A 14996-nucleotide genomic window follows, 5' to 3' on the forward strand; every position below is an offset into this window, starting at 1 on the left:
CCAATTACTAGAAAAGTACTCCAATTACATACCTCTCTAAGGTAGAGCAAGCTATCTAAGTCTTAAGAATAGAAAAGTACTCCAATTACATACCTCTAAGGTAGAGCAAGGTACCTTAGTAAGCTACCTAAATCTAAGAATAGAAAAGTACTGCACTCTAATCCTCTAGTTCGTGTAGTTATGTAGCAGTCTAGGCTCTCAGAATAGAATAGAAAAGTACTGCACTCCAGTCAGGTAGCAGTATAATCTTTGCCCAAACTTCCTAGACCCTAAAGAAAATTCATAGGCTCTGCCGAAGCTTCCTAGACTCCATAGTAAAGCCCATGGATACCCAAAGTAAATCGGATTTTCATCTTTTATTTTATTTTACTTTTATCTTTATTTGATTTCACTTTCGTTTTTTACTTATGGTTCAAGTTTTTAAGTCTCGAAAATTGAATTGTGCTAATAGAAAGTAAATCAAGACATTTCACAATTATTTATCATTCGTGTGAGTGTAATTTAAGTGTGTCTAAAAAGGGTCGAGTTAATAGTTTATCCCAACATAAACCTACCATAAATGAAATAGAGTAAGGATAGAAGCTCCAATTTATACCACCCAAACAACTCGTAAATGTGAAAATCAATATTAATTAGGAAGAAAATAACATTACAAAGGTTTGAACCTAAGATCTTCGGATAAATAATGTATTATGAACTCAAAAGTTGAAGCTAATGGGTCATCAATACTTCAACTCTGACTTCATCTTCTTCGTAAACATCACTTTTTTAGTTCGACATTTGGGGTAACTGATTGAATATAACTAAATTGGAGCGAGAATCGAAACTCAATCAATTTACAGTGGTGAATCGTTCTTATTATACTGTTATTTCGAGGCAAAGCGAGCATCCAAATCTGGAATCTCTCTCCCGGGAACCATGATGTCAAATGTTCCTTTTGAGTAAAAACGTCTTTCGCATCCAAGAATTGATCATTTTATGGAACCCTTTGTTGTCAGCCAATTTGTAGCAGTTTAGAAGATTCACTTCTACCATGAAATATGAATGGTTAACTTTTGAAGTGTCTAGAAAATCTTTCAATGAAATGCAGCCCTTTGACATCAACCTTAAGATCCTTGGTGGTAGCTCTGGGAAATGAAGAAGCTTTTCGCACTCGTTTACGTTCAATCTTTTCAAGTTATGGAGTCGAGAAATGCTCGTAGGAAGACGAGAGAAATTATTTCGAGACAAATTCAGATTCACCAATGACACCAAACACTCGATCCCTTCCGGGACTTCCTCAAGCTTGCAATCACTCAAATTTAGCCTTGTAAGAGAGTACAAACCAGCCAGTGATGGAATCCCAAAAATGCCACTCGTTGGAGCTTTGCATAACCAAAGAAAAATGTTTCTAAAGATATTGTCTCCGTCGTCCGTTCTTCGTGCGGTTCGTCTCATGTCGAGCTCTGCTGTTTCGACGTCGCCCCGCTTTCGTTTTCTATTTCCGAGCTTCGAACATCCCGAAAGATTTAAGCTTTTGACAGATGTTATCTTATCCAACGCGTTTGAAATGTTGATAAGATTTTTGCAATTGGTTAAGCTCAACACTGTTAGATGATCCAAGCTTGCTATTGATGAAGGTAAGCTTGATATGGAGGTGCCATCCAAATAGAGTTCCAATAATTTATTTGTGTTGCCTGAAAATTCTGGGATCTTCTTCAACTTTGAACACCCAAAGAGAATCAAAACTTGAAGAACCTTGATGTTAATTTTGGTTGGAAAATGTGCGAGGTTGATGCAATCTTTCAAACTCAAAAAAGTGAGTTTTTTTGCAGTGAAAATTGTTGGATGAATATTGACCAAACTTGTGCAACCTTCAAGCTCTAATGTTGTGAGATTTGGAATAGTTTCAAAGTTTGGAGTTTTGGACAACTTCTGTGAATGATTGAGTTTGATATACTTCAGCTCCTCCAAATGCTGTCAAAGAGTAAAGATTGATATCAATTTAACTAAACATTTATGTATTGTAATGGCTCAAGCCCACGACTAGTAGATATTGTTCTTTTTAGGTTTTTCTTTCGAAATTTTTTAAAATGCATCAGTTAGTGAGAGGTTTCTACACCTTTATAAATCGTGTTTCGTTCTCCTCCCCAACCGATGTAGGATCTCACAATCCTCCCCCTTTAGGGCCAAGCATCATCGCTGGCCCTCGTTCCTTTCTCCAATCAATGTGGGACTCCCATGGGCCCAACATCCTTACTGGTACATTGCCTCATGTCTACCCCTTCGGAGAACAACCTCCTGCCGTCTGACTCTAATATCATTTCTACTGGCCCAAGTCCACCGCTAGTAGATATTGTCATCTTTAGAATTTTTCTTTCAGATTTTCTCTCAAGGTTTTTAAAACGCGTATGCTATAGAGAGGTTTCCACACCCTAATAAAGGGTGTTTCGTTTTCTTCTCAATAGATATGGGATCTCACAATATACGGGATTATTACCTTTTCTCCATGCCAAAATTGCTTCAAATTGCTGTGGCACATGTGAAGCACAATAAGCTTATATTCTTCAGAATTCAATAGCAAAATCTCCGAGGGATATCCTTTCCACTTCAAATATCTCAACTCACTTGGAATGCAATATTCCAACTCATTTTTCAGCCTCACATTTTGAAAATTAAGCAGCCTTAGTTGGTGCATTCGTGAGAGCAAAATTGGAAACTCCACAACGTTTCTTCTCGACTTGAACAATATGCTTTCGACCCATGCTTCTCTAACCTAAATTCACATAATACCAAATAGAGTTAATGAAATTTTCAATGTTTTTAAAAATTTTAAAAGTCATTCTAAATAGACCGACAATATATCTTACCATGTTTTTAAAATCCTTCTGGCGCCATAGTCGATCTTGAATAGGTTTATGACGAATAATTTTCTGACCCATTTCTTGCAATAAATCATGCATCATCAATTTATTATCATACGAAAGAATTAAGAGAGATTTTTGAATGAGACTTTCAACTCTTATTTTGGCATGGAAACCACAATCATGTAGAATATCTTCTACAAGCTCTCTTCTCTTCCCCTTGAAGAAGCAAGCAACATCTAGAAATATCTCTTTCTCCCACTCATCCAACCCATCATAGCTCACTTTAAGACACTTAAAAATTTTGTCATGAATATTCCCACCTCCTTTAAGCTCTTCTATCACATACTCCCACACACTCAAATCCTTGTTTCTTAGAGATGATCCCAACAATTTGAGTGCAAGAGGGTGGCCTCCCACAATCTTGACAATGTTCTTGGAGAGTTTGAAGCAATCTTGCTTTGGACATGCACTCAAATTAAGGAGTTGTAGGGCTTCCTCATTTGTAAGTTCTTCCATTTCAAAAATTCTTTTCACTTCGAACTCATTTGAAAGTAAATCTGCGTTTCTTGTTGTGATAATAATTCTACTGCCATCTCCAAAAGAGTCTTTGTTTGGAATCAATCCCATGACGGTGACATCGCAACTCAAGAGACCATGACACATCAGTAGGGTAGTTTGCCATTTAAATTTGTAGTCTATAGATTAGTATGCATTTAATTTTGTAGTATATAGGTTAGTATAGAACATTTCCATTTTATTTTATTTCAACTCCCCCATAATACGCTCACTTGGGGGACTGATTACTCCAGCTGTCCTTCTTGCTGCTGCAGTTGATGGAGAAGCATTGAGCAAGGCAAGGAGAATCTTCTATAAAACATGTAAGTCCATGACTATGTTTTTTATCGTAAAGTTTAAGTATTTCCGCATAAAATGACTATGATACGTATACAGTAGCGATTTTAGGTTAAGTAGAAATCTAGGGTTGTTACAGTTTGTGTCAGAGTTTTAGGTTACAAATTTTGTATACTAGGCTACAATGTAGGCTTGACATGTTCCATGGTCCAACCATCGATTCCTCATCACAGTTAGGTACATCACGCACCAGATAAGAAAAGTAAATGTTTAAAAGGGCATTTACTACAATTGCTTCCTAGTATGAAATTTGATGTAACATTGAAAGTCACAAGCCATTATGATATCGTTGATTGTAGCATGATGGTTGATTTAATGTCACATTGATATGCTTGCTATGGTGTGTGATTATAATAGTGTGCGATATAATGTTATTTATATTAGTGAACTATAGACTTAAGGAAAATTATCTTGGTTTCTAGAACCATGCCGGCCAAAGGACAAGGAAGAGAAAGACGAGAGAGGGGACGACCCCCTATTAGAGGTAGAGGAAGAGGTGAGGGTGAAGAGAGCTCACCTCGAGAAGGTTCATTCACTATGACGTCCTCCAGGACTTCTTGGTAGATGGCAAGAAGAGTCATCCTATCCTCAAGCTCCTCAACGTCACCATGCTTGATGGTGTCCCACACGCCTTGTACCTGTAAGTTGACACATCTTTATCGACCATGCTGCATAGTTACTCTTCGTGAGTAACGGGTACTCGAGTGTTGCTCTCCCCTCCTTTATGCTTTTTATTGGCGTCTATCTCCTCTAGCGACTTTATGTGGTGACGACATTTGTTTCATCCTAGCTCTGATACCAAATGTTGGATGTAGCCCATTATCTAAATATGTCGAAACAAACAATTGAAGTAGAAAAACCAACTTAAGGGGAGAGAGGATAGAGGAACCTTAATCAGTTATGCTTTTCAATTCTCTTTCTACAAGAAAGAGCTTAAAGTAACCCCTAAATCTTAGTCGAAGTTAAGAACTACCGACAATGTTGCTAATTAAATCACTTGGTCCACAATTTGAGCAACTAATAACAATATTCCTATAACTATAATTTCTAAGTAACTTATTCTAGTAAGTCAAGTTTATTAGCTCATCATATGTTAGAAATTAGGAACGTCCATAATGGTATAATATTATACACTTTGAGCATAAGCTCTCGTGGCTTTGTTTTTGGTTTCCCCAAAAGGCCTTGTACCAATGGAGATAGTGTTCCATACTTATAAACCCATGATTTTTCTCTTAGCTAATGTAAGACTATTTCTTTCAATAATTCTCAAACATAATTTAGGTGAACACAACTTTATTGTAGTTCAAAATAAATATTTTGGGAGGGATTACAGAGTTTCTTGTTGTTTTATCTAGTTTTCTTGAAACTTTTTGTAAATTTTCTCAAGATTTTCTAAAAGAAAGTTTTATTTTAATCATGATTGGAGGGTTTTCAAACATATGTTAGTTGAAGTTTTTGCTACATTACTTAGTTTATGTAAGTAGTGGTATGGAATCCTTCTATTAGTTGAAAAGTAAATCTAAATCATGTTACAATTATATCTAATTTATGATACAACAAGTTCGTGCTCCGAATCTATAAAGAACTGCGTGCCTAAGTCCTTGATTCAGAAGAAAATGATATTACAAAGGTTTGAACACGAAATCTTCTTATATGATAAATAATCTATCAATACTTCAACAACGACTTCATCCTGTTCTTTACAACAATATACGAAGCATACCTTTTTCATGGCCTCACTCTATTCTTCCATATTTATCAAACGAACTCCACACTTTTTTAGTTCGACATTTGGGATAACCGTTTGATTGTGATTAATGTGGAGCAAGAATCGAAACTCAATGTGGTCTAACTTCTTCATCAGAGTTGTAAAGACGGACATCCAAATGTGGTCTGACTTCTTCATCCCTGAAACATTGAATGTACTAACAATAATATCTTCATTGTTCAAATTTGGGTCGTTACGGTCTTTTTCAGTCACATATGCAATAATGACGAAAGGAACATCGGTGATGTCGTTTTTGTTGCTCGGTCCACAAACAATGCAGAGCACAAAGCGACCCATGTCAGCGCTCGGCGCGCCATGATCCCACTCGACGCATATCGAAGAACCTTTTTTTGTCATCGTGAACCAATCTGGAATCTCGCTCCCGGGAACCATGATGTTGAAGTGTCCTATTTTGAAGAGCATCTTCTGCATCCAAGAAATGATGAATTTATGGAGCCATTTGTTGTCAGCCCATTGGTAGCAATTCAGAAGATTCACTTCTATCATGAAATGTGAATGGTAAACTTTTGAAATGTCTAGAAAATCTTTCGACAAAATGCAGCCCTTTGACATCAACCTTGAGATCCTTGGCGGTAGCTCTGGGAAATGAAGAAGCTTTTCGCACTCGTTTATGTCCAATATTTTTACCTTACGGAGTCGAGAAATGCTCGTAGGAAGACGAGAGAAGTTATTGCCAGACAAATTCAGATATAACAACGACACCAAACACTCAATCCCTTCTGGGACTTGCTCAAGCTTGCAATCACTCAAATTTAGGCTTGTAAGAGAGTACATGTTGGAAAGAGGGATAGTGAAAGAGATAGGAATGGATAGGAATAGATGAAAGCTGCAGTGCTTTATTATTGTCTACTGACTCGATACATAGAAGGTTACACAATTCCAGTATTTATAGCTAATACACTGGACCAGAAAGAGTAAATCATAGAAATCTAGATAAACTCAAATCTAATAACAATCTCCTAAAATCTTGGTAGTTTGAATATTTGAATCATATCTAACTACTCTAAATCATATCTTTATTTTGAATACTTTGAATCATATCTCAACACTCCCCCATGATTCAAAGTTGCAGACGTAAGTACAGAGCTTTTCTTCTGACAAGGCCTTCGTAAGTATGTCTCCTTTAACCCGTACATTGTCTGTCTCAGCTTGTATACCTTTGTTTCTTTGTCTTCCTTTATGAATCCCTCTGGCGGTCTTACATAAACCTCTTCTTGTAAATCTCCATAAAACTTTTCGTTTGGTAGGTCATCCATATCCCATGTTTCATCTTTCTTAAAGGACTGCATCTCTACTGTCATGGCTTTCTTCCCGTCTTCTTTTTCAGTTGCTTCTTCATAATTCATAGAGTCTGAAACAGTAAGAGCAAATTGACATGACGCATATATGTCAGCTAAAGATTTATACTTCCTTGGAGGTGTCTCATCTGAAAATTCTTCAAGAGATGAATTGCTGTTCAGTGATTCTGAAGATGATGAATTTGACACACTTTGTGTTGCAGTGGATGCACTGGGAGATGCACTGGAGTTGACCCTTGTCTCTTCATTTGGGGAAACTTCAAGTGTAATCTTTTGCTGCTCCTGTTCTTTACTCCAATCCCAACTCACGTTTTCATCAAATATTACATCCCTTCTAACTAAAATCTTTTCACTAACGGGGTTGTATAGTTTATATGCCTTTGATTGAGTACAATAGCCAATGAAAATGCATTTTTCAGATTTTTCATCAAGCTTTTGACGAGTTTGAGGATGTTTCAAAGCATGAGCAACACAACCAAAGATTCGTAAATGACTTACAGATGGTTTCCTTCCATGCCATGCTTCATAAGGAGTTCGATTCATAACCGCCTTTGTTGGTGAGATGTTTAATAGATAAACAGATGTTGCTACGGCTTCAGCCCAAAATCGGTTTGGAAGTCTCCTGGCTTGTAACATACTTCTTGCCATCTCCACAATAGTTCGATTTTTTCGTTCAGCGATTCCATTCTGTTCTGGAGCGTAGGGAGCTGTTAATTCCCTTTGGATGCTCTCTTCTTCACAAAAGAGATTGAAATCTTTAGATATGAACTCGTCACCTCTGTCTGTGCGAAGAACTTTAATGTAACAGCCACTTTGGTTCTCTACCATAGCTTTAAAAATCTGGAACTTCTGAAAAGTTTCTGACTTATGTTGTAGGAAGTAAACCCAGCTCATGCGACTATAGTCATCAACGAATAGTAAAAAGTATATACTTCCACCCAAGGACTTCGTTTGCATTGGCCCACATAAATCAGCATGAATTAGTTCTAGATAATGTGAAGCTCTTTTAGCTTTTCCAACAGGAAAGGACTTCCTAGTCTGCTTGCCATAAATGCATCCTTCACATAAATTAGTTGAGTCAATTCTTGGTAATCCGAAAACCATACCTTTATCCCTGAGTATTTTCAGGCCGTTCATATGAAGATGTCCATATTTGAGATGCCATAATGTTGAATCATCTTTCATGCTAGCAGTAAGAGCAAAATCCTCCATGTTAGAAACATCAAGTGGAAACATCTTATTTGAAGTCATGGAAATTTCAACTTTATGGCCTGATTTCTTATCTGTGATGACACATGTGTTATCATCAAATAGAACTGAGTGTCCCTCTGGTCATTAATTGTCCAACACTCAATAAATTGTACCCTAAATTAGGTACAAATTGAACATTATCTAATTGTTTTATCTTACCGCGACTGATTTCGACTTTCACTGTACCTTTTCCTTCAACTTGCATCTCTTTTGTATTTCCAAGTTGCACCTTAATCTTTTGCGTCTCATCAAGCTCTTTGAATAAGGATTTGGTGCCTGTCATATGGTTCGAGCATCCGCTATCAACAAACCATAAGTTACCTTTTTCTGGATTAGTATCCATGCACGCCACAAACAACTTTTCTTCTTCTTCTTCGTTCTCTGCTGCAAAATTCATTCGTTGATTTTTATACCAACAATCAGATTTTGTGTGACCATACCTTCTACAATGGTAACATTGTATGACATTCCTTTGTTCATTGAATTGTCTCTGTTCATCACTTCTCCACCTGTTATCACGACCACCATGGAAGTTGCGAAATCCTCCTCTTCCACGACTTTTACCTGCTAAATGAATATTTTCTCTTTCGTTATTGGTTGTCTCCTTCACTTGTAGTGCGTTTTTTTCGTTCCTTTCTGATGCTCTATTGATTCTTGCCTCATGAGCCTGAAGCGAGCCCATCAGTTCATCAACGGAGAGTATGGATAGATCCTTAGCTTCTTCTATGGCGGCCACCACATGGTCAAACTTTGAAGTCAAGCTTCTCAACACCTTTGCAATAATTGTTTCGTTTGAAATTTTCTCTCCATAGGTACGCATCTGACTGACTATTGCCATTGATCTTGACAAAAAATCAGCAATTGATTCGCCATTCGTCATGAGTAGAGTTTCAAAATCGCGTCTTAGGGATTGCAATTTCACTGTCATGACCTTTGAATCTCCTAGAAACTCATTCTGTAGAATTGACCATGCCTGCTTTGATGTGGTTACTGCTGCAATTCGTGAAAAGATAGTCTCATGAACTGCTTGCTGAATAATGAATAGAGTCTTGGCATCGTTTTTCTTGGTTTCTCTTAGTCTCTCCTTTTCTTCTATTGTGGGTTCTAATACATCAGCAAACCCGTGCTCCACCAAGTCCCATAGCTCCTGCGATCTGAGCAAGGTCTTCATCTTGATGCTCCACCACTCGTATTTCTCACCATTAAATATTGGTAACAACGGTGCAGAGGAAGAAAAACCAGCTACTGCCATTTTTGTTTTGTGAAAGAAAATAATCACTCGCCCTCGTGTCGAACGAACTTGGCTCTGATACCAAAATTGTTGGAAAGAGGGATAGTGAAAGAGATAGGAATGGATAGGAATAGATGAAAGCTGCAGTGCTTTATTATTGTCTACTGACTCGAATCTAATAACAATCTCCTAAAATCTTGGTAGTTTGAATATTTGAATCATATCTAACTACTCTAAATCATATCTTTATTTTGAATACTTTGAATCATATCTCAACAGTACAAACACGGATGGGATCCCAAAAATGCCACTCCTTGGAGCTTTCCATAACCAAAGAAAAATCTTTCTAAAGATATTGTCTACGTCGTCCCTTCTTCTTCGTTCGATTCCTTTCACGTCGAGCTCTGCCGTTTCGACGTCGCCCCGCTTTCATTTTCTTTTTTCGAGCTTCGAACATCCTGAAAGATTTAAGCTTTTGAGAGATGTGATCTTATCCAATACGTTTGAAATGTTGATAAGATTTTTGCAGTTGGTTAAACTCAACACTATTAGGCGATCCAAGCTTGCTATGGATGAAGGTAGGCTTGATATGGAGGTTCTATCTAAATGGAGTTCCAGTAATATATCTGTGTTGCCTGAAAATTCTGGGATCTTTTTGAGTTTTGAACACCCAGAGAGAATTAAAATTTCAAGAGCTTTGACGTTAATTTTGGTTGGAAAATTGGTTAGATTGATGCAATCTTTCAAACTCAAAAATGTGAGTTCTTTTGCAGTGAAAATTGATGGATGAATGTTGACCAAATTTGTGCAACCTTCAAGCTCCAATCTTGTGAGATTTGGAATAGTTTCAAAGTTGGGAGTTTTGGACAACTTCTGAGAATGGTTGAGTTTGATATACTTCAGCTTCTCGAAATGCTGTCAAAGAGTAAAGATTGATATCAATTTAACACAAAAACAACTTTTATGGGTACACATATAATATGAGATTGCTACCTTTTCTCCATGCCAAAATTGCTTCAAATTGCTGTGGCACATGTGAAGCTTAATAAGCTTATATTCTTCAGAATTCAATAGTAAAATCTCCCTCGGATATCCTTTCCACTTCAAATATCTCAACTCACTTGGAATGCAATAATCCAACTCATTTTTCAGCCTCACATTCTGAAAATTAAGCAGCCTTAGTTGGTGCATTCTTGAGAACGAAATTGGAAACTCCACAACGTTTTTTGTCGACTTGAATAATATGCTTTCGACCGATGCTTCTCTAACCTGAATTCATATCACACCAAATCAAGTTAATGATTTTTCAATGTTTTTAAGAATTTAGAAAGTCACTCCAAACAGAACGACAATATATCTTACCATGCTTTTAATATCCTTCTGACGCCATAATCGATCTTGAATAGGTTTATGACGAACAATTTTTCGACCCATTTCTTGCAATAAATCATGCATCCTCAATTCATTGTCACAAGAGAGAGTTAAGAGAGATTTTTGAATGAGACGATCAACCCTTGTTTTGGCATGAAAACCACAATCATGTAGAATCTCTTCTACAAGCTCTTTTCTCTTCCCCTTGAAGAAGCAAGCAACATCTAGAAATATCTCTTTCTCCCACTCATCTAACCCATCATAGCTTACTTTAAGACACTTAAAAACTTTGTCATGAATATTCCCACCCCCTTCAAGCTCTTCTATCACATACTTCCAAACCCTCAAATCTTTGTTTCTTAGAGATGATCCCAATAATTTGAGTGCAAGAGGGTGGCCTCCCACTATCTTGACAATGTTCTTGGAGAGTTCTAAGCAATCTTCTTTTGCACAAGCACTCAAATTAAGGAGTTGAAGGGCTTCCTCGGTTGTAAGTTCTTCCATTTTAAAAATTATTTTCACTTCCAACTCGTTGGAAAGTAAATTTGCGTTTCTTGTTGTGATAATGATTCTACTGCCATCTCCAAAAGAGTCTTTGTTTGGAATCAATCCCATGATTTGGTCTGAACAATTCACATTATCTAGGACAAGAAGAATCTTTTTTCGTAAAATCGCTTGATTTATCATAGCAATTCCTTCGTCAACATCCCATATGTCGTTGTTTTTAATTGAAAACATCCTTGAAAGGAGTTGACTTTGTAAATATGGAAGACCAGAGGTTTCAAATTTCTCTTGAACGTTGGAGATGAAGCAATGAGCTTCGAATTTGTCGCGAATTCGCTCGTAACAAACCCTAGCTATTGTTGTCTTACCAATGCCACCCATTCCATGAATTCCTACCCATATCACATCCTCATCGGAGTTAGGATTCAAAAGAGAAGAAAGTTTGGTTAGTTTAGGATTGATTCCAACTAATTGGTGTTCTTGAGTGACTTTCAAAGTTGGCTTGATTCTATTCCATAGGATGGTTGTAATTTCTTCTATAACTTTTGATTCATGTGTCCTAAGCCCAACAAAATGGAGCACAAGTAAATAAGTAATGTTATAGACAACCATAACATAAATTGATTTGTAAATATAGCTAATCAAATAGGTAGATTGTTTACCTATTTCTATCATCATACATTTATAATTGATTTAGGTTAATGAATAGAATTATCATATTATGAAAGTGAGTAGAGCTCAATGATAATTAACATGCCCTATTTTCAGGTTGATCACGTTAACCCAAAAAAAAAAAATACTGTCAACCCGTGCGTCCACCAAATTTTTTGTTTAAAAAAAAAAATCAATCCAACCCACCCAAAAAATAATAATAATAATAAATAGAGAGAAATAAGAAATGCTAATAAAATTTTATAATTGGGAGGTGGGGGACAAAAAAAAAAGTTATATATTATTTTATGTAGCGAAGTCAACGATATTGTTTTGTGATAAGATTAGGGCTGCCTACAACGTCACTCATTGTTTGAAGACAATGTCAACTAAAAATTTTCCATGAATTTTCATTATTGAATGTTTTTGAAGTTTCAATTATACTTTCTTTTAGGATATTAAATTGTGGCCAGCAAGTGTTTATATGACTCGAAAATTCGACTAACCCAAACTATCCAACTCAAATCATAAAAAGCTGAGTTGTGTTAGATTTTTCTTCGTTTTGGGTTTGAAAATTCGAGTGGATTTGCGACTTAACAATTTTTTGATCGAGTCAACCCCAAAATAGAGGTTGGGTATTGTGAACTCTATTTGAGTTAGTCCGGTCATCAACCCAATCAACCTACAACTTTCGAGTTGGTTCTAAAAAAAAATTCAACCCTACCTAATCCAATCTCTATTTTACATGTAAAACTTTCCAACTTTACCTAATCTGTTAAGAATGAGATAGAAAATATAATTGGGAAGGTGTATATTATCATTGATATTGATATCCTTTAAATAGGATACGAAAAGTACAAATGAGGAAAATATAAAATAATTAAATACTGAGAATAAAATAAAATATACTCTAAATCTAACCATAAATGGAAGAATATTAAGATATAATATCTAGGATATATTCCATAAATAATATATCTCAACACTCCCCCTCAAGTTGGAGAGTGTATGTAATCACGTCCAACTTGTCTTTAACTTGTCTTTACGGTAGGTCAATAACACCCAAGTTGTCTTTCACTCTTGTCTTCTCAGTAATGAAAATATCTGTCAAAAAATAGACCGCCTTTGATTGGTTTGCATTTTTAGACTTTCAAGAAATTATTGAATTTTCAAGAAAGATGCAAGACTCAGAAATAGGCCGCAATGATTGACTCGAGGATTGGTAACTTGTCCCATTTAATTTGATTTGGAACAAGTGAATATCCTCCCTGATCACTTCTTTGTCCATGCATAAATGCTTTAGAAATAGACCGCAATGATTGACTCGAGGATTGATAACTTGTCCATTTAATTTGATTTGGAACAAGTGAATATCTTCCCTGATCACTTCTTGGTCCATGCATAAATGCTTTAGTGGATAATAACACCAAGATCGGTGCTTTGGATCACTTGAGAGGCTGTGAAAGAAAATACGAACATCTTGAATATGTCACCTTTGAGCTTGGTGAGAAATTTGAAGATGCTTATAACGTATTCTTGATATTGGATGATTGACGACGGTAAAGGCTTCACTGATTGGTTAGGGTTTGGCTTTAGGTTTAATACTCCCCTTGGACTCTGAGTCCAAGGGGGTATTAGGAATACCACGATCGGAGCTTTGATATTAGGAATATCAAGATCGGTGCTCTGATACCATGTTAAGAATGAGATAGAAAATATAATTGGGAAGGTGTATATTATCATTGATATTGATATCTTTAAATAGGATACGAAAAGTACAAATGAGGAAAATATAAAATAATTAAATACTGAGAATAAAATAAAATATACCCTAAATCTAACCATAAATGGAAGAATATTAAGATATAATATCTAGGATATATTCCATAAATAATATATCTCAACATAATCCAATCTATAAAATTAGTTTAAAGAAATTTGGTTAAAAGGTAAAAGTAAAACTTATGAAAAAGATTCAGAAATGAAGACGATTGATGAACGACTTCTCTCTAATTGCTTCGCCAACTCGCTACTAATTCTATAAATTTCTATGAACTCGCTTAATGATCGCCCATACTTAACTTGTGTTAATTTTTTTTTTTTTTTTTTTTAAAGAATTATATTAATGAAGAAGACATAAAAAGAATGGAAGAAATTGTTTTAGTTACCAAGGTTGGGAAAGCCAAGCTTTGAGGTTGGCGAGGTGTGTAAGAAGGTGCCTCCATTTCTGGATCTTCGGGTTATGTTCTCCAAATGTGAGTTCATGTTTAGCAAAAGATTCTGCAAATGTTCCTGTCTGGTTCCGAACATGAGAAGGATCCACTTTATAAAAGATGGGCAACACCAGCATCCCAAGCCGGTCGTGGCATTCAAAGATCTTACCCAGCTCCTCAAGGCACCACCTCGAAGAAGTGTAGTTTTCTGAGACCACAACGAGCGCGATTCTGGACGCTTCAATGGCAGCAAAGAGATCGGAAGAAATGTCTTTGCTGTCACAATTTAGTTCAACTTATTTTAGTTTGAATTGGTTATGGAATATATGATATTCGTAATCTTTCAGAATATATTAGTTAGGAAATATATCTTAGATATCGTAATCAATTGAATTTGAATAGTAGTATATTTTATTTTATTATCAGGATTTAGTTAGTTTATATTTTCTTAGTAGATATTATTTAGTATCTTGTATCCTATTTAAAGGTCGTGAATATCAATGAAGATTGAACATTTGATCCCAATTCTTTTTCTAATTCTTAAATCGGTATTCTTTCGTTGAGTAATAATATTTTCATATCTATGCACACTTTTGAGTGGTAGATATTGCGTCAGTTGGTATCAGAGCCAAGTTGGTACGGTTTGATATTATTACTCAACGAGATGAATAGTGGGAGTGCTTCTATGGGTGTAGCTATGGAGAAGCTCGTTGGCAATAACTATAGTTATTGGAAGTTATGCATGGAAGCTTATCTACAAGGGCAAGATCTGTGGGATTTAATTGAAGGTGATGACACAGAAATTCCAGCCGATACTCCACAGAATGCAAAATTACGCCAACAATGGAAGATCAAATGCGGAAAAGCCTTGTTTACCTTGCGGACTTTGATTAGCAAGGAGTATATTGATCATGTTCGTGATTTAAAGTC

General features: G+C 36.1%; 1 protein-coding gene across 1 annotated transcript; it reads right to left on the reverse strand.

The window, feature by feature from the left end:
* Positions 1 to 866: 866 nt before the first annotated feature.
* On the reverse strand, positions 867 to 14337 carry LOC111796790 (uncharacterized). Its single transcript, XM_087124490.1, is given in 15 exon segments — positions 867 to 950; positions 952 to 1956; positions 2480 to 2755; positions 2850 to 3541; positions 4276 to 4396; positions 5560 to 6282; positions 6705 to 8128; positions 8256 to 8372; positions 8418 to 8480; positions 8537 to 8660; positions 8755 to 9341; positions 9765 to 10242; positions 10321 to 10596; positions 10690 to 11761; positions 14022 to 14337. Coding segments are annotated over 15 exon segments (7224 nt in total). The 5' UTR covers positions 14204 to 14337.
* Between the last annotated feature and the right edge of the window lie 659 nt (positions 14338 to 14996).

This window comes from Cucurbita pepo, chromosome 6 (assembly GCF_057944985.1).
Source record: "Cucurbita pepo subsp. pepo isolate OVF chromosome 6, ASM5794498v1, whole genome shotgun sequence".
Taxonomy (NCBI): domain Eukaryota; kingdom Viridiplantae; phylum Streptophyta; class Magnoliopsida; order Cucurbitales; family Cucurbitaceae; genus Cucurbita; species Cucurbita pepo.